Source organism: Sitophilus oryzae, unplaced genomic scaffold (genome assembly GCF_002938485.1).
Source record: "Sitophilus oryzae breed Bouriz unplaced genomic scaffold, Soryzae_2.0 scaffold_469_pilon_pilon, whole genome shotgun sequence".
NCBI classification, from domain to species: domain Eukaryota; kingdom Metazoa; phylum Arthropoda; class Insecta; order Coleoptera; family Curculionidae; genus Sitophilus; species Sitophilus oryzae.
This window is the reverse complement of record NW_022147050.1, coordinates 724,774-746,140: the sequence shown is the minus strand read 5'-3', so window position 1 is coordinate 746,140 and position 21,367 is coordinate 724,774. Positions and strand designations below refer to the sequence as shown.

Genomic DNA, 21,367 nt, shown 5'->3' with positions numbered 1-21,367 from the left:
ATAATGGCCATAACTTTTCCCTAGTAAGTGGCTATACAGGGTGGCCCATCAAAAACGTTCCGCAAGGCATAACGGCCAGGGTATTTTTTTTTTCAAAAAATCCAAAAACACGTCAATTTTGTTTGTGAGGGGGACAACTTTTGCCCCAAAAATGATTGCAAAATCTTCAACCCTCTAAGCGGGGCTGTCATCCCCCAAGTTTTTTCAAATAGGAAGGGGGGTCAAGTGGCGCAGCAAAGAAAGTGCTTTCTTTTCTCTATATTTCCCCGCTTCGTTTTTGAAAATCGGTCGAGTCATTGAGAAAATATGAAGGATTGAAATTTGAAAAGTTTATTTAAACATTTATCAGAGTAAATGATAAGGATAAATTTCTTCGACCAATTTGCTGTTTTTTCTTATTATTTCTAGATGTTTACGCATTTTTTCACTTGCCACAAGGTTGAACGATCGGGTGCGATAGTTGCTAAATAGCTGTTCTGTGACTTCTGCGTTGAAGTTCTTCTCAAAATCGTTAGACTGACCCACATAGAATTTCCAAACATACCAGCCCACACGTTCAATTTCTGAGGGTTTTGTGTGTGCACCTCGTGGAAAACCCTGGGGTTGTCCTCAGCCCAGTACCGACCGTTGTGCCGATTAACTACACCGTTCAAAAAGAAAGTACTCTCATCCGAAAAACACACATCAAATAGGAAATTATTATCATTCGCCACTCGTTCACTCATAGTTTCACAAAATTGCAAGCGACGATCAAAATCGTCTTCGTTGAGTTCTTGTACCAACTGAATTTTGTACGGGTGGAACTTGTGTTTTTTTAATATCCTTCGGATACTTGTACGATTCCCGCCGGTCTCATTGGCTAATTTTCTTGTACTCAGCGTACTATCCATGGCAACTTGGCCCAATACGAATACCTCCATAGCTTCATTTACTACAGGATTTTCCTTCTGCCTCTTTTTATTCATAACGGAACCAGTTTCGCGAAATTTTGCTACTAACTAGCGAACAATTTTGCCATAAAAGTGTTTGTCAGGATGGCATTCATTGAATATCTGCGCAACCCGATACATTCATTATTTTTAAAATAAAGTTCGATTATTTCCACTTTTTATGCAAGTGAGTACACTATAATTGTGAAAAAGTTTAACGATATTGAGAGGAACTTCAACGCACAAGTCACAGAACAGCTAGCTAGCAACTATACCAGACTATACTCTGTTTTTTTTCTCAGGTAAGATTTCGACAGACGATGACAGAAGAAAAGCAGATGACGTCCCATACCAATCTATTTATTTTACTAAAAAAAGTTTCTAATAATTTTTAAGTTATCTATGGATGGGGTTTAAATATAGATCCGTCATGCGTCGTGTCTTGTTGTTTTTAACCAGTTTTATTGGTTTATTTAAAAAATTACAGATCGTATTTCTATTTTATTGGTTTGACGGAACGATGAACGACAAACGGACGCCGATGCGTATGAACTCGCCTTTAGATTTTTGTCATTTTTGACGCTTGTCAAAGTCTTGCCAAATTATAGGTTATAATTTTGTGTCAACTTTTGTTAAATACCCTGCGTTTTGGAATATGATGCATTTTGATTCGTATTATTACGTGTGTTTTGTGTCTTTTGAAGTCAAGTGGAGGAAAAATCGAGTGAAAATTAACTGTAGACCCAGAGCACAGTTTATGGTTAATACTCGCTGCCAGGGCAGAAAGTCTTATACACCAATGAAGTTGCTATCGATAAAGTTTGTATACCATTTCGTCGTAGATAAGTGCATCTTGTATATGGTAGAAGGATCAAACTAAACACATACTAAAAACTGGAGTAGCTGTAAAATATCGACATCACACGATAGGTAAATAATGGATTTTAGTACTGCAGAAAAATAATGTCAAAAGGTACTGGTTTAAAAAAATTAAGATTAAAAGTTAATTAATCAAAGGTATAAAATTTGGTAGGTGTTATTATTAATAATATAGTTTGTTTTATTTATCTATGTTGTTTTATTTATTCCTGTGGAATATTACAAATTTGTATTTGTACATAAGTTATATTGATAAATATAATCATAAATGCGGGTAGTTTCATAAAGCTTTAAAGGAAATAATAGTTCTTTTTTATATTCTTTTGGTATGTAGTGTCTTGTTCTTGTTTGTTTTGTATTAACACATACCGTTTTTATTAAATAAAATAACTCGATTACATTTTTTCAGTTTTATACAGTTTTTTTCACAATATTTTGAAGTAATCACTTGTCATCTTGTCAATCAAATTTTAAATATATCCTGCTATGCGTTCCAGTTATACCAACTTATTTCTTTGTAAAATAAAATAAACTACTTTGAAATTAAAATGACAGACACATCTATCACTATCAAGGATCTTCTCGTTGGACAGACTATACCACACCTGATTGTTTAACCTTGTGGCAAGTGAAAAAATGCGCAAACATCTAGAAATAATAAGAAAAAACAGCAAATTGGTCGACGGAATTTATTCTTATTATTTACTCTGATAAATGTTTGGTTTGGTTAGGTTAGGTTATCAAATTTCTATCCTACATATTTTCTCAATGACTCGACCGATTTTCAAAAACGAAACGGAAAAGTATAGAGAATAGAAAGCCCTTTTCATTGCGGTACCACTTGACCCCCCTTCCCATTTGAAAAAAATTGGGGGATGACACCCCCACTTAGAAGGTTGAAGATTTTCAATCATTTTTGGGGCAAAAGTTGTCCCCCTCACAAACAAAATTGACGTGTTTTTCAATTTTCTGAAAAAAAATTACCCTGGCCGTTATGCCTTGCGGAACGTTTTCGATGGGCCACCCTGTATAATATGCATACGTGTAGTAAACCGATCATTTATGAAATTAACTTTAAATTAACTAATTATATATTTTTTCTTGCATTTTTGCATTTATTTACTACTTCAAAACATTAGATGTCAATAAATTTAGATACCTAGGTACATAGATAAATGAAACAAGTTTAGATTGGAAAGTGCCCATAAGGACAATGTAAACACTATTTGGCGCTTATCTTGCAACGGTCGCGACCCAAAACTTTTAAAAATTTCGGAGCGGTTCGGCTTTTTCCGGAATTATATCGCCAAATATTCTTTATTCAAATTTATTATTATTTTCGTTTAATTTTATAAATAAAATACAATGTGTTGCATACAGGAAACTTTATTTTATATAAGGACGCATGTATGAAATACCTATGAAACATTGGAAACCGACGTTATGCCACGATCCACGATGGTTTTTGCAGGTCACAGTTCACAGCACAGCTTTTTAAGTCTTTAATGCTGCTTTTTCACAATTATCACCGGTTGGAGTAAAACTTGAATTAAACTCACAAGATAGCAATATTACTTTGAAAATGGACGCTATAAACACTTTTCGGAATTTCTTTAATGAGAGCGGTTTAGATTTTGAAAGATTATTATGATTTTTGAAGATTCTGACTTTGACAAGAGAAAATTATTTCTGTTTTTGTTTGCCGTTGTTCTTAGCGACCGCTATAGCAGCGCCAGACCGCGTATAACGGTCGCGACCCAAAATAATTTCGCGACCTAAAATTTTTACGGGCTTTCCAATCTAAACTTGTTGCATTTATCTATGCCTAGGTACGTCCATTTGACTTACTCTAACTTTTCTATTTTTATTATAACTATAGTATATTTTAATGACTACTTACAATTATTGACAACGTAAAATAAAACCAAAAATTATTGACCTATGTTTAAGTCTACCCTGCATTGTATTTTTACGCTTTTTAAATAAAATTAGAATGGCACTGATATATCGGAATTTAAGTCGGCCATATTAGGTCCCCATCGCACTCGAAGTTTTTTGATATGCTTCTTCATTAAATATTTTTATTCAAACTGGCGAACTGATTATGGTATTTTTTTTTTGAAAATTTCGATTTTTTCATATAGGCATCTACTTTATCTGTCTAATTTATTCACAATAATATTACATTTTCGATCATTTTTCCTGACTTACTAGTCAGACTTTACGTTATATCTACATAATTGGTTACTAATAACTACCTGTGTCTTGAATATATTTTCAATTTCGGATACTGGAATGGGAGACGTGGCCAAATGTTCCGGAATGTCGTTTTCATCATCGTCCTCTAATTCTTCTACGAAAAATGCTTCCCCACTCTCTCCCAGCTTCATGTGAATATCTAGAGCTTCTCCATTAATTTCTATATCAACCTGAAACAAAACAAACGTACAGTCCAAATAAATATTATACAGGGTGTTAAATATACAGGGTGTTAAATATACAGGGTTATAAAGCAGGTGCCATCTCTCGTGGGGAGATTCCTCACGTAAAATAAGAGTTATTTTTCATATCAACATAGGCCCGATTGTGCTTTGTTTCGTAGCTACAGGGTGTTAAAGTCTTAATATTCTTTGGATTTATTTCATGTTCTTCCAAGTACTTTTAGTGATTCGAATAAAATTTTGATGGTAAAAGTTACTATAAGTATTACAAATTTTAACGCTAAAAAAGTTTCAATAAACTCATCAGGGACGTGCATATGAGTTATCACTGGAATATTAAAAAAAAACATGTGCGCCACTGACTTGTTTTCTTTTGATATCAAAATTGTGTAGGCCGTTTAATGCCAATTAAAAGTTATCTCTTGATATTTTGTTGAATTCGGCCTCCTTGATGAGACAAACGCAATTTTATTAATCACAATTAATAAAATTAAAATAAAAATAAAATTATATATTTTTTTTTAAAAATAAGTTATATATTTTCAAATCAAATCAAATCAAATCTTTTTATTAGGCCCCAATATAAAAAATATACAAAATACAAACAATACTTTGGCTGACTAATAGCCTAATAGCCTAATAAGGAGTGCACCGCGATTATAAAACCGATTCACTGATTGCCATAGGCCCCAATATTTTGCCTAATTTATTATTAAATATTATTACTATTAGTTATTATTACTATTAATTCAACCTACAGCAATTTCAAATAAAAAATAATGGTATTTAAGATTATTACAAAAAACCTAATTTTAAAAAGTTTTAACATCCTGTAACTCTAAAACTATGCATTTCCATATCCATGTTTATAGGATTTATTTTTCATATTTTTTTGATGACAAATCAATGAGTACTTATTTAAAGCTTTCGCAAGTTAATGATATTACAATTTTTTAAAGGTTGCTTTGTTGACTTGGATCAAGGCAAATTAATAAAATTGCGTTTATCTCATCAAGGAGGCCGAAATCAACAAAATATCAAGAGTCAACTTTTAATCGGCATTAAACTGTTTACATTATTTCGCTAACACGGGAAAAAAGTCAGTGGCGTACATGCTTTTTTAGAAAAATATTTCATGATAACCCATGTGCACGTCCCTGGTGAATATGTCGACACATTTTAACTTTAAAATATGTCGTATTTATACTATTTATAGTAACTTTTACCCTCAAAATTTCAATCGAAACGCTAAACATATTTGAAAGAAAATTATTATGATCAAAAAATATTAAAACTTTAACACCCTGTAGCTATGAAACAAAGCAGAATCGGACCTATGTTGATATGAAAAATAAATCTTATTTTTACGTGAGGAATCTCTCCCCACGAGAGATAGCACGTTTTTTTTTGAAACACCATGTAGATTCTATTTAAAATGTTTGATCTTTATTGAACAACTTCCTTGTTTTCCTTATTTTAGGTAAAAAAACTAAATAAAATTATTGAAACAGTACGCACTATTAAATTTTAAACCGCGTAGATTGTTACATATTATTTACTATGCAAATTAGTAATTTTACTTTCAAAACTATGCTTACTTATTATCCATAAAAACATTTTACGATAAGAAATATAATTACTTTAAAAAACAATTATTTTAAATGACTCAGTTTTTTTTCAGACAACAAAATACAAAACGTACTATTTACGTTCAGTATAATAAATTTGTAACAAAGTACTTATAATTTGTATTTATTACATTACCTCGCTGTAAAAGAGACAGTACTATTTTCCTAGTATCGTCAGTATATAATAATTATGAAGCCATATTAATTTTTAGTAAGCAATAAAATACCTAATTGAATTACATTATAGCTCCTTATGTAAACATCGTAATCATTAATTTATAAACAAATGTGTGCGTCCGATTAATGTTTTAAGGTCAATAGTAACGTCCTCTGTAATAGATCAAATAATATGAATATTCAATGCATAAAATTTGTTTTTAATAATAAAGGTACATTCAGGCTGAGGCGTTTGCGTCGCGTCCGCCCCGTTGAACTCGACCCCCGATGCTCAGCGGACGCTAGCGCAACGCCAAACGCGACGCTATTTGCCTGAACGGTCTAATTTAAGTAAAGTGAATTGATTCCTTTTCGACACGCGGACGCGACGCAAACGCGACGCGACGCTCGACGCTCTCAGCCCTGAATGTATCTTAACAATAATAATAGCGTTTCTTAACAGTCTATTTCACTAGTCCGAAAAAGTATGCGTTCGGCATTTAACGTTTTATGTAAAACTGGCTAGGTATTTTTACACAAATGAAGAAGGAAATTGAAGATAAAGGATTATACATATATATATCCGTATTGTAGTAGAGGTGGGAATTCTAGTTCCTTGGGAGGAACTAGTTCCTTAGTTTTAGTTCCTCCAGAGGAATAGTTCCTTGAACTAGGTCTTTAGTTCACAATAGTTCCCGACTAACATTGACATCCCCCTTGCTTGCTAATGCGTTTCGTTGTCAGTCAGAACTATTTACAGTATGATCTGTATAATTTTTATAATGTACGGAGATATAACGAGACGTGTAATTGTGTATGTTAAAAACATATAGGTAAGTTTTATAGCAGATAAAAAAAATTAAAAAAAACTCAAATCAGAATTTAAAAAACTATATCACAAATCAATTGGAGCAAATATTACAAAAATTTTACGAAAAATTGCATTTTTCCTCACTTCATGCTTTTTGGTTTTGTCTAAAAATTCAGAATATCTACTTCATTTTATAAGATATTTCTTAATTTTAGGGACCTAAAGTGAAACATTCCCATAAAATATTTAAAAAACAAACTAAAAATCAAAAACAGTATCCACGACAATTTTCTGTGGTAATAACGCCGCGCCGGCTACGGCAATAGACAAGGCCGAATCCTTCGTCGTCGCCTTGTATTAATTCGCGGATATGCCGACTGAATAGATTCCCGTGAACTAGTCTTTTCATAGTTTCTCTATGTCCGGATCCGATAACATACGGGTCGCACTCCCCACGCCTGCCTAGCATCAATGGCGCTGGCTGATCCATACGTAAACTAGTCTTTTATTTAGTTCCTCTAGTTCCTTTAGGTCCGGATCCGAGATCCGATAACAAACGGCATAAGGCTGGCACTCCCCACTCCTGCCTAGCATCGATCGTGCTGGCCCGATCCGTTCGTACGTAAACTAGTCTTTTATTTAGTTTAGTTCCTCTAGGTCCGGATCCGATAACGTACGTTTGGCACTCCCCACTCCTGCCTACCATCGGGCTACGCGCGCTAGCCGATCCGTCGCCGTCGCATATTATTCTATATCGGACACAGTCTCGATCCCGGAATAGGTCCTGAGGAACTAGTCCTTTGAGAAACCAGGAACTAGTTCCTTTCATTCCGGGGTCGGAATAGTTCATTGGAACTAGTTCGTTCACGAACTACACACCTCTATATTGTAGCACATTTTTAGACAACTTCTATATTTTTAAGATTTTGATGGTCAAACATCAACAAAATATTCCTTATGTTTGGACTAAATTTTCTCGAAAATAAAGCCATAATTTAAAATTCCGTTACAATACGGAAACAGATTGCAGTTTTGTGATTACAGTGATATATAATTTATATGGTTTTGTAACAAATTGCTCGCTGTTTTATGGCAAATGCTGAAGCTCTGCAAACCTTAATCAAGCCTTAATCGAAGCAGGTGTGTTTGGAATTTTGGGTGTGGCTTAACACGACAGGATCGGGCTAAGTCTTAGGCAGATTTATGAAATATAATATATATTTCCTTCAGCCATACACTCGTCTTGCCCCACTCCTGAAAGCGACCCGAAAGTACAGCGTAATACACCTAATATTTTGTGATACTAAACGGTATTTATGTAAAACGGCACAACAGGAACTACAGTCTGACAAACGGATCTGAAACAACGGGGCAACGGTAAGGGGATCGCAATTTTGTGAAATCACCGATTTCATTCATAAAATATCCAGGAGCGTGCGGTGTTCCATAAAAATATATCAGGAATTTTGATAATATTTTCCAGTAGAGTTTATAATATTATTTTACTTTAAATGTACCTACATTTTGTTTAGTCATTTGCCAAATATAGTAATATTTGTTAAAACGCGTGTAATAATTACAATAAGCAGAAATCAAGTTAAAGGCATAAAACACAATATAATACACCGCCACTGGATTTTTCAGTAGTAGTGGCTGTTTCTACTATTCCTAGAGAGGGGCATAAAGTTGGGGGTAATGGCGGCAAGACGTGCGACAATCTCGACCAATCAGATTTGTTGAATCCGGGATGCCATGATGAATTTTGTCAGCGTTGCCAGCTTGCCCTAAGCGGACGTTATTTTTAGCAGAAATATTTTACCTTTTATAATAGGCAGAATGAAGGAGATCAGTTAATTAGATAAATATACATTAATAAAATAAGAACAACGTCAAGATATTAGCATATATATAATTATGTATGCTGAAATGAACTAAAATATATTCAATTTATAGGTAATGTTGAGCAAGTTTGCTTTTCTATTATTAAACGTGACAACGTCGACTTTTTTTGCTCGAATTCCTCTTGCTGTTTTAGATCCCTTTGTCAGATAATACCAGCACAGACAGTCCGCTCCATGTGAAACAGCACTAATAGCGTTGATTGAAAGAATTTTGAAGATACGCAACCTAATTGGCGAATTCGTGACAAGGCTGATTTGAGTTGCCCTTACGTCTCGAGTGCTGTACGGTGGAGACACCAATCCTTTTGCGGTCAACGCATAAAACATTTACTTTCTCCAGCGAAGGCATATCGAAGACTGTGTGGAACTGTGTGGACAGTGTTACCATATTCAAATATATAATATCTCTATCTGTAATACGTTTCACAAAAATATCTTTGAATGAAAAATCTGTGTTTATGTATTGAACATTTATTCGTGTTAATCATAGAATAAATAAATAAAAATAAAAATTCTTTTATACAGGGTTGTTCACCACATACGACACGGAGTATTGTAGCTAAACGATTAGGTTTTTACAAATTGTAAGTTTTGGGTTCGTTGAAGGACTATTAGAGCTACAATTTAAAAATATTTTTACAAGATACGGAGTGTCCCAAATAAATAAAAAATATCAAAGTTGTATTATTTTAAATGGAACACCCGGTATATTATTACATTTTTAGTTTCTACGATTAAAAGAAAGATAAATTTGATTAGCGCTTATCACACTTAAACCTTACAGTTTTTGAAACATTTTCAATTTTGTGAAATTGCAGTAAAAATTTTAAGGCTTCATTTCTCCAAGGGTATCAAAGTTTTTAATACTATATATTTACTGAAGTTTATTTATTGATCAGTTATTGATCAGTTATTATAATTAAAATTATTTATATTCCAAAATTAACGAATTCCGACGAAAACAAGTTTTAATTATCAAAATTATAACATCACTATTTTTATAAAATTAAGGTAGCTTTTAGGAGAATTAAATGATTTAATTACAACTGTAACCATAAAACCATTTAAAATGCTAAGTAAATCGCATTAGTTTAATGAAAAGAAGTGTCAGTGACACACTGTGCGAACACAATAAAGTGGAATTACAAAGGTAATAAAATTAAAACGGTATTTATAGATAGTTGATCGCAAGTGATGTTTATGAAGCACAACGAAAAGTTATTAAAGCAGGAAATTACAGGAGTTAGTCTTAGCCATAAAAAATAATAATCATGTACCATAAATAAAACTGCACAATTATCATATCAACCTGCTGTCTCATCGTGATACTTCATTGTTTTATGTGCCACATTCGAACCACCACGTATTTTATGCTTTTTGCATTCTACATGAAACGCTAAATATATTTAGTGTATGTAATGTTTTATACAGTCTTCAAATCTGGATCGGTTCTAAGAAGTGTCTTAACAAAAACAAGACCGGAGTCATTGAGACAAGAGAAAGAGTGTATCTACCGGATCACAAGAGAAAGAGTGTATCTATCTAATTCGGAAATTGTTGAATTTATGTGTATTACCATTATGAAATGGTTTTGAAATGTTAAACGAAAATTTTGTAACTTTCAGGTAATGCCACGACTTTATGAGCGACCCTGTATACTAAAATTTATTACCAGCTAATAGATATTTAAAAACCATATAACTTTTATATTTAACTTTTTGCGGTACCTCTTATATTTTAGCTTAGAATCGACCGTTCCTATACATATCAGCGACCCTCTATAATTTAATGAATAAAAATATTACAAAATATATTTCACCGAGTTAGATTAAGATAGTATGTCCAATTTATTGTAATGACATTGTAGTAATTGAATTAACTTATAAAACAGATCAGATGGAAGACAATTACGTAATTAAATTATCGAGACTATCTACAGAGCTTCACAATTTATAAAGCTTCAAGAATGAACGAATTAACGAAGTTTTCATAATCTTTCAATAACAGTATATTGTTTTATTAGGAGTAAAAATGACACTTTTTGGTGGCGAGGCTGTACGTTTGACAACAGGCGTGGCACAAAAAGTCATTTTTTCTCCAAATAGAACATGCTATTTTTTTTCAAACATCCATAAATATTTTTTTAAAGGATTTTGTAACGTTTTTAGTTCGTTACATGTCTTTTATATATGATATATGATGTCTGGCGTATTGTCACCGTATTCCGTATCGTTCAGGCCTGATAATTTATTTGACACGCTTGGCGTAATTTTAACGCTGTCTAGTCGACAACCCTGTTATCGTTTCACTGCTCTGTGGACATCGTTTCAACCGCTCTGTCACCATCAGCAACCCGGCTTTTAGAAATGGTAATTATTTAAATCTTGCTGCATAATCTGAATCAGCTGCTATTTTGAAGCTACAGGTAAAGATGAGATATTATCTTTTTAGATTCGATATTATTACTGAGTATTTTTAGGGTAGAGTTTTGAATTGGCCCAACTCAACTTGTATTTGTATTTTGCTGGCACCTTGGCGTTCCTTTGCTTTTGTCCTCCAGAATGTTGAATGAAAGAAAGGACAATTGCCTTTGTTTATTATTGAGCCCTCGGAAGTATTTCGAGGTAGGTGTATTGTGTTTATTATACCTGTGTAGGTTTTAAACACGAGTTTCGTATTTTTAGGGTCCAAGATACGGACATTATCCTATGTTAGGGTAGTGATTCCTATGGACAGGTGTCCTATGGACGGATGTTCTATGTAGGGGCGTAGTTCCCATGTACGGATAGTTTAGCCTGTGTTTAGATTGTCTCAGTATGGATGTAGCGTAAGGCCCATGCTGCTTTGATCCTGTTTTTGAGCCTAGTTGATAGTTACGGCTGTATTGGTTCATTGTGTACTCATTCTGGCCCCTTTCCTTGTATTGGCCAACGGTGAAGCCGAGAGGGAGTGCAGAGATACGAGTCCCAACTCACGCTGTACTGTTTGAAGCAGGATAGCCTTAAGAATGAACAGCTAAGTTTAGATTTAAGTTCTGGTTTTTATGTTCTACATTTTCAGTCTTGAATATTATCGTACAGACTATATCGTACGTCTAGTGGTTTTTATGTCAGCTTAGTATTTAAAATATGATTTAGATCTTAGGTTTCATTACGAACATATCTTGTAATAGTATTACTTTCTGTATATATCTATTGCGTGATTTTAAAGATGAATTACCGGACATAGGTTCTACGGCTTGCAACATCTCAGATTTAACATCGTATAAAAGAAATTAAATAAAGTAATGCTACCTTTCATATATTTTGCACTGTATTTTTCCATAGTCTTTTTCATCGAACATATTTAATACTATTTTTAACATAACTTTCCTGGACATATAACCACTATAATTGTTAAAATTCTACAATGTTATTTACCATTAAAGTCCATCATGATATATATCAATATAGTCATTAGTTTTAAGTAATATACAACTGTGTTTTCTTTCTCTGTTCATGCCTAGCGCCCAATATTTATATTTTTGATTTTTTTATTGTTAATTAGTTTTTCTCCAGTGAAATACCTTATCCACGACTGCTCTACCGATGAAAAGCTGCCGTTCGCAGTGGTAATGTATAAAAAAACGTTATAAATAAAAATATTTTTGTTAAACGTAAAACTTTTCCATCATTAGCAGAAAAAAACAGTAGTAGAAAGTAGGTGATTATTACCATTATTTTTTAAATAAATATACTGATTTTTATACCTAATACATCATCACTGAAAATTTATATTAATTAAAAACATTATCGTCATTACATACGACAGTTAAATTCGTGATAAATGAGCAACTAATAATTTAATGTAATAAAACTAAATCAATTTCACACCACTATCAAAAATCTTTGTAACCGGTTTTGGCTATACTCAGCCATCATCAGACCTTTGTCAAAAACCGGCTTTGTCAGCGGTGTTGCCTACGACACCGAATTTTCGTGGATATCTTAATATTTTAATCATTATTTCAGTAATACTTCGCAATGTTCAGAAATTAGCAGGGTTGGAAAAAATCACGATTTTTTTAAAAAAATCAAAAAAATCGGATTTATATGATTTTAATTCAAAACTTATTTTGATTGGACTTACTTCCAATTAAAGTCCTATCCTAAATGGCTAAATCTTTATAACTCTGCCTGATACCGATAAAATTAACAATTCTACGGCGCGTGTCATTTTTCCACATCGGTCACCAATATAATCCGCAAAAAAAGTCGCTCGCTTCAGATCAAAAGGATTTTTTTTCAAACATCTCTAAGATATTAACTTTTGTCATTTTAACGCCTAAGCACAAAAGTACAAAAATATATTATTAAACTGATATTAAGTGTCAAATTCAACGAGTGTACAAATAGTTGCTCGATTAACTGTTCATATTATTTGCAATGTTTGGAATTGATTAAAAATTTATTTGTAATGTTTTAAAAGAAATAGTATGTTCTATTCGGAGTGAAAATGTACTTTTTGTGCTCCCTGTAACGTCGGAATAGCTTTACGATCATAGATAAAAGAAAATAATCTTCTATTAAGATAGATATGAAACTTAATAGTAAAATTTTGGGTCAAAGCGCCCCTCCGTGTTCTTAGTAGAGACTACGTTTAACCCAGCGCCTTCGCCTTTTCTGCTGTAAATATGTTTTATGTTTATATTTGATTTCAAAGGATTTAGTTTTAAAGTTACACTGATATATTAGTATATCAGAGTAACTTTAATAAAACATAAGAATATATATATATATATATATATATATATATATATATATATATATATATATATATATATATATATATATATATATATATATATATATTTTACAGTTTATTAAATATAAATTTTGACTACAAGGTATAAAGTAAATCACAATATTTGATAAAACTATATATATATATTATTATTATATAGTATACCATTTTTACAGTTAATAAATAATAAAACTATTTCTGACTATGATATTTAAAATTTAGATAGATAGAATATTAAAAAACATACCGGTATTTGCAGACGCAGGCCCAAATTCAATAAAAACCAAAATTTTTCCTGCGAAAATCGGGCTTTTTTCACAGAAAAGGTATTTTTTGATTTATCAACAATCATTGTGAAGTTGACAATATACAGGGTGTTTTCTAATTAGTCTAAAAAATTGTGGTGTGATTCCTCATGTGTTCTTAAAACAATTTTTATATAACTATTGGGTCTAAAGTACTTCCTTTCTGATCTACAGGGTGTTAAAAATTAAAAAAAAAATCGATATTTTGCTTAAAATAAATGGTACACTACGGCTTTTTTAAAGAAAATATATTTTTTTCTTGACTGGCCATCCTTTTTCAACAAAACTGATCTTTTGAGTTTTTCTTGTTCATCAAACGGTTGCCGAGAAAAAAATAAATATACTTATTAAGAGCCCGCCTTAAGCCGTTTTCTAACGATTTTTTATTTTTTAGATTAATTAGGAAACACCCTGTATATGCATATCACAGGCAACCAAATAAACTAGTAACCTCTAAAAATTATTTTTCTTACCACTAGCGACATACCGTGTTTTTAGTGAGTACTAAATTATTTTATCAAAATTTCACCATATAAGTTTCCAGGCAATGCTTTACGATGGTCCTTCAAAGGTACAGCATCGTCAAAAAAAGTATAATTTTTACTCTTAATAAAACACTACACTACCTATTGTTCGGAAATAGTCTTAAGTCGAGAATGAAATTAGTATGTATTATCTAATATCAAAGTGCAAAGTGCTTACTGCAGATCAAAATGTCGTCGGTACGAATTTGAAAACGTACAACCGTTTCAAAAAAAAATAAAACATTTCGTTTTCTGACAACGATTATAGATTTGCGGAAATGAAGATATAGTCTTTATATCAGAAGAACCTAGTTCTGCACTAGACTTTGCGAATGATATGTATTCGAACAGCGAGTTTTTGTCACTTATACATAAATTTTAAAATAAATCCCTGCGTTTAGCGGTCTAATGGATTCACACGAAATTACTTGAAAAATCGGTCCAACATTAATTTAAATTGATGAATAGATATTTTTATTATTTGTATATAGTTTTATAACATTTACAATTATTTTTCGATTTATTATCTGTTATCGAAATATTTTTTCTAGTCTTCTAGGACACAGTTTTATAACTTTAAAGTTATTTTTTGATTTTATTATAGAGTTTCAATAAAAAAAAAATGTTTTGATTTAAATCACATGATTAAAATTAAAAAAATTACTTAATTTAAATCACGATTTAAATCATGCCAACCCTGGAAATTAGCATTACCTAATGGCAAAATAAAATCCCAAATTTTAAAAAGGAAAATATTTAATAATAAACAAAATAATGGTAATTTAAGTACATCTCTCTATATGTAAATAATTAAAATCCGTTACAAAAAGCCACGCAACAAACAGCTGATCGAGGCCAGACTTTGTGTCGCTAAAATAATCCAATCGTTATAATTACATATACCGCATTCCCGTAAGCAATATTAATGTATCCTTTGAACTTAACCTTAGTCACCTACGACACGTACTTAATACTTTTTTAGAATAGCGAATAACAAACATTTCTATCGGCTTTTAGATAGAGACAAACAATTCTCACCAGCTGTTAATAGATTGGTAAGGTGATTCGAAAGTCCACCTTTGAAGTGTTATTTCATAATTTATCTTAATAATATTTATTATTTTATTGTATCGTATCTCGCTATATTTATGTCAAACAAATTATTATACGATTTTTTTTTGCAACAAAGTACTACAATACCTATTATATTAAATGGAAAAGTCAATAGGGAAAATGAAAATTTTAAATATTTTGTAATTCTAGTGACCCAATATTAGTCCAAGAAAATAAAATAAATAAATAAGTAAATATCGCTTTACTGTGCAAAAAGACAAAATAGCTTCATCGACAAAGCATTTAAAAAATAAACAAAAGCACAAAAAATATACAAATAATAAAAAATATACAATACAAATCATACAATTCAAAAGATTTAAGTCATTAAAATTACAAATAGAACATACATGGATAATTGCAGAACACAAAAAAGGCGTATCAATAAAATTTTACAATAGGAAAATTGTAAATGGATATAGTTTTAAGAGTTATAAAATATGAAATACTCGACCTTTGACCAATGTGCGAGATGATCAAAATTTTAAAATTCAAAATTGTTCATGATTAAACATCAACAAAAAAGTCGTTTACCGCATATAGTGCTCTCTCCAGTAAGTATGATTTCAGAGCTTTGCGAAATGCGGGAAAGAATGAAAGCAACTTGATATTCACAGGCAGATGATATTCACAGGCATTTTTTTGGCATTGTACAGTATTGAGCCTTTAACTAGTTCTTAGTTCGGGGTTGGCAGATGAAAGTACTCCGCATTTGTGAGATGGCCTTTCGGGAATAACAGATATGTGCTTGCGGATTAAGCAAACGGATTCAAAAATGAATAAAGAAGGATGTTTTTTTACCTTTGTTACTTTGAAAGATCTAAAAACGAAATGCGAAAGATTTTTTTAAATTCACCCCCGAGCAGAGGTGAAATAAATGAATAAAATTATTTTTTCGAAATTTCAGAGAAACGGTAAGGACTAGAAAAAAAAGTCCAAATAAAATAGAGCCTCTAAAAGAAAAATAAAAGAGGCTTTTTTAATACAATCTAATAAAAATAAATGTACGCTCATGCATCTGTAGATGTTAGCACAGATTAGACAGATTATAAACTTTGTTTTTTCTTTATTGTTTTTCGTGGTTCCAATTTTCGGAATCGGGCACTAGTTAGGTTACTAGTTTGCGCACATAGCACGCCCACTTATGGCCTCTGGGGAAAGTACAGCGCCTGACTTACTTTTACACTGGACGCGAGTTTCGTTAACCATGTTAGCATCATCAGCAGATGATTATAAACTAAGTATATATAAAATGATTGTGAAAATATAAATCTGATTATAAAAATAAGTTTATAATCATCTGCTGATGATGCTAACATGGTTAGCGAAACGCGCGTCCAGTGTAAAAGTAAAAGTGTTTTGGAGTATTGTGGTGATTTAGTGTTTTTATTTTGCTATATTTTTTTTCCAAATTTCGATACAGTTTTAGAGAAAATTAAGAAAAACATGAAAATATGGTTGAATTTTTTCCTAAAAAAAGGAAAGTCCAAAAAATCAAAAGCCGTTTCTATGGTAATATCAATTCGATTTCATTCTTTGATAGATGGTTATTATTAATTTTGATTAATGTCATCTTAAAGTATCATATTTTCCGATAACTATCAGCATCCTTTCCGTAAAATTGAACTAAATTGTGGTTTTTTAACATCTTAAAACAACAAAAGACATTAAGCTCATTAAAATTCTATGAATAACAATCTATCAAAGAATGAAAACGAAGTAATATTACCATAGAAACGCGTTTTGATCACCTTTGATTTTTAGGACTTTCGGGATCTTCATAGGAAAATTCAACCATATTTACATGTTTGTCTTAATTTTCTGTAAAACGACATGGAAATCTGGAAAAGTATAAATGGGATTAACCATTTAGAACAAGCAAACATTTTTATGAAGAATTCATTTTTCTCAAAATGTCAATAATAAAAAAGTTTTTCCTCTTGTAAAGACAATCCGGGGACATACTGTAGAATATTTTTCTAGTAGATTTACATTTAATTACTACAGCTTATTTAGTACCAACTCTGTTCCAATCTTTAGTCTCAATTGTTTTTTTTAACTCAGCTTCAATTGAGGTCATAACCCGACTGTTAGGGCACAAAAATAGTGAGGCATCTTGATGCGATGCTCGCCAAGATGCTGGCCGCGCTGCTCGCTAGGATGGTAGTCGCGATGCATCCTACGCGCACTATTTTAAAACGGCGAATAGGTGCGCGTAGGCATACTGAAGCATTTACCATCGCCGTTTTATTAAACACCAGTTTATATAAAGTAGTTATTAATTAATTAGTATAGGCCCATGTTGCATTTCAGTTGATTTCAACAAATTCCGACCACAACGGCAAAAATCAGATTATCCCTACCTATTTCACGTCGCCGCGCCGCACAGTGGTTCAGATTGCCAAAAAGTGGCGCATAGGATATTTTTAATTTTATTACAAATTCTACACTTATTAGGTTTAATGGCGGATTTATTAACATGACAAAGATAGTCCAAGGAATAAACAAAATATATTTCAGACTATGTTTGTTTAGTATAAAAATATTAAAAAAGGGGGATTTTCTATGAATTTTATTCAAAAATTATAGTTTTTAAAAAGGTTTGAAAAATGCTTTGAACCTAGTCAAAAAAAGAATACTCATTAGGTTATCTGGTCTAAATTAAAGAAAAAAACATAAATTGCAATATGCGTTAAATGGAGTCGTCAAACTCATTTTCTTCATGACATGATTCACCACCACTTTCTTCTAGTTCTTCTTCACTATCTGATTGACAATAATATTCTGTTGCCATATGAATGTCATCTGCGGGTAAACCTTCACCTATTTTTAGTGGCGACTACTTTCTCTGGAAATTCAAACCCTAGTTGGACTGCTTTTCCCGTCTTATTGTTATGTTCCTTCCTTAAATTAGAAACGAGATTCCGAGGTGTAAGAATCTCTAATTTCGAGAAATAAATTGATTTTTAATCTTTGCCATTAATTAAAAGCATTAATGCAATATTTGCAGCATTATGTAGATAAAAAAACATGTTTTTTTTCTGTAAGACATTATAAATTAATTCCTTGGCAATATATACCCTTGGTCTCTTTATTTTTTGGGACTTGGACAATTCTGAAAAAAAAATTCTTCTTGAAGGGCCAGGGTCATCAAAAGATTGATTCTCTTCCATTTGAAGTAAATTTTTATTCAGCCAGAGACAATAGTTGGAAATAAAACTGCTCCAAGTATAACTACATTTCCTCCACTTTTCTGACCATTTATAAACAAAATTTTCAATTTGCTTATTTTTCGATAATATGTTAGGAATATTATTATCACACAAAAATGAAATAATTTCATCAATAATATCCGCTTCTGACCTATTATTAAAACCCATTTTCAAAAACCGCTCACATATTGATCTGCGGCTTATTGTTCCTATAATAAAAGGAATAGAGTACGGGAGGAACATGTGAGTCTCTGTAGTTACACTTTTACCACTCCAGAGTTACTCAAAAAATATTAGTAAAATAATTTAAGAAATTATCCATGGAACAAAAATCAGACTACTGGTCAATTTAAAATTTTAATTTATATATCATCTACCTCGGGGTCTCTTGGGGTAAGATACTTGTGGTAAATTAAACTTGGTATAATACCGTTTAAAAATTATAAAATACAGAAGCGGAGATCTGCGGAGTTCTAAAGATATGCAATTTCAAAGTTTAATTTTTTTCAAAAGAACGCTCTGCTATGTTTGTGGTAACTACTAGCTTCATAAAAAAATATTTAAGTTAATAAAATTCTCTTAAAAAGTACTTACATTGATCTTTAAAATTCATTATAATTTAATTTATTTCCAAGTCTCTGAACTAATAACCAAAATGTATTAGTAACACCCTTGTTTATACATAATCAAGGGTAACACTAAACCATTATCAGCAAATAAATGATATATTTAAACTACAAAACCTAACGAAAACAACATTCCTGTACGCTTTTTTATTACGATTAAAAAGTGGATCGTGATAAATTTGAATAAATGGACCCATCATCTGTTGAAAATAATATCATTGTTGAAATTTTCGAAATTTTTTTCTTGATCCCCATGCGTCGATTTTATTGAATCTGAACCAATGTGCGCCGTCATGTTGATCGCATAGAATATTGAAATCATGGTTTGGTTATAATATTTAAGTATTTTAGTTTTTTGCTAGTGTAGTTATTGAGACAAAAAAGAGATAAAACACTCAGGTTTGTGTGATGTAACGCTGTTTCGGGTAATAAAAAATAAATGAAAAAGAATTCGAACTAGGCGTCGTGCTGTGTTGTGACAATTTCAAATGTTAATAAAATTGCCGAAAAAATGTTAACGCGTGAAGGAGAGCTAAAGTAAAGGGCATTGTTGGATGCAATACGTAAATTCAATAACTCAACTTTCCCCGATATTCAACTCTCCCGAAACAAAATTTTATAGCTTCATAGTTTCTCACACCGATTTGATCAAAAGCAAACATGGATTCAAGCATTTCGACGAAACAAGTGAATAAACAAAGTGCTAGTTACATCATCAAAAAATTAAAATAACATATACTAGGAGAGGATAAAATATAATTTGCAATATTAATGGTATACTTTTTTTTTAATCAACTAGCAATTAAAGTACTTGCTATAAATAAATAAAGTCCATAAACTAATTTCGATTTTGAAAATAGCTACTGTCACTAGAAACTTGCCATGACGACATCAGCCCTCTTTGTTGCCATTTTATTGAAAAAATGCTCTTTATTCAAAATCTGAGCTAGATAGGTATAGGATACCCTAATAATAGTTCGAAAGAGCACTGTTTCGATTTATTTTAAAAAATACAGGTTGTCGTATTTGAAATAACAAGGATTTTATGTAAAATAAATATTTAAAATAAATCATCAATACCTCTGGTACCCCTGTATAAATTTAAGGGAGCAATACAATTTTTCAGTAAAGTTTATTTCTCTATCTTTAAATTCAGCACAATAATTAATTCTAAAAAGTAATGCACATGGTGTTGATAATATATTCCATTGTCGCATGCATATTTAAATATCTTTAAATATCTCAAAAACCAAAGCTTGTAAACATATTAATATATAATAACCCTTTTAATAAAGGCCTTATTTTGTGCCCAAGGATCCAAATATGAAATAAAATACCGGTTGTTCCATAAGAAAAAATATAACTTGGGTGTAAATCTTAGTTCTGACATACCCTGTACATTTCAAAATAATTTTAAATTATACACATGGTCTTCCCACATATATGCCCATAAAATATTTTGTTTCTACATGTTTCCGTTTTCGTATAATCAACCGAGGCGAATGAGTTGCGCCACTCTGTATATAGGTGTTCCATTTAAAAAAATATTCGCGATCCACTCACACTTTTTTGAGCCACCCTTTAGAAGTTCAAATATTTTCCTCAAATACATCCGAATACATACTTTATGTCTGGACTACAAAATTCATAAGTTTTTTATTATAGGAGCTGCAGATGCCCGACGCACTATTGCCGGACCCTGTAGAATCAAGTTGATTACAATGTTGGTGATAAATTAAATACTAGTATTGTGAATATTTTATTCCACCCGAATCTACTTCGACATATGCTCAACGAATTGTGATCCTAAACCGATCAATCAAATGTAAAGTTTCAGACATCCGCGTCCGTTTTTCGCAAAAAACAAAAATTTTGTTTTTTAGGAAGCATCGCGCTGAACATATAGGTGCGTGGCGAGGTGCGAGGCTCCAGTATGTTTTGACGCATAAATTTGTACATGTTTGATTCAGCATCGCCGGATGGCGAGGTGAATGGCGCGCATCGCGTCGAGATGAAATGCCCCGCACTATGTTTGTACGATAGTCGCGATGCATCCTACG

At 31.9% G+C, this 21,367-nt stretch overlaps 1 protein-coding gene across 1 annotated transcript in view; it reads right to left on the bottom strand.

The window, feature by feature from the left end:
* The window catches only part of LOC115886141 (phosphatidate phosphatase LPIN3), a gene marked incomplete in the record, with an annotated part of 96,516 nt that overhangs the window by 42,397 nt on the left and 32,752 nt on the right, over window positions 1-21,367 (bottom strand). The window contains 1 exon segment of the mRNA XM_030905212.1: window positions 4,067-4,237. Coding sequence (XP_030761072.1) covers window positions 4,067-4,237 — 171 coding nt within the window.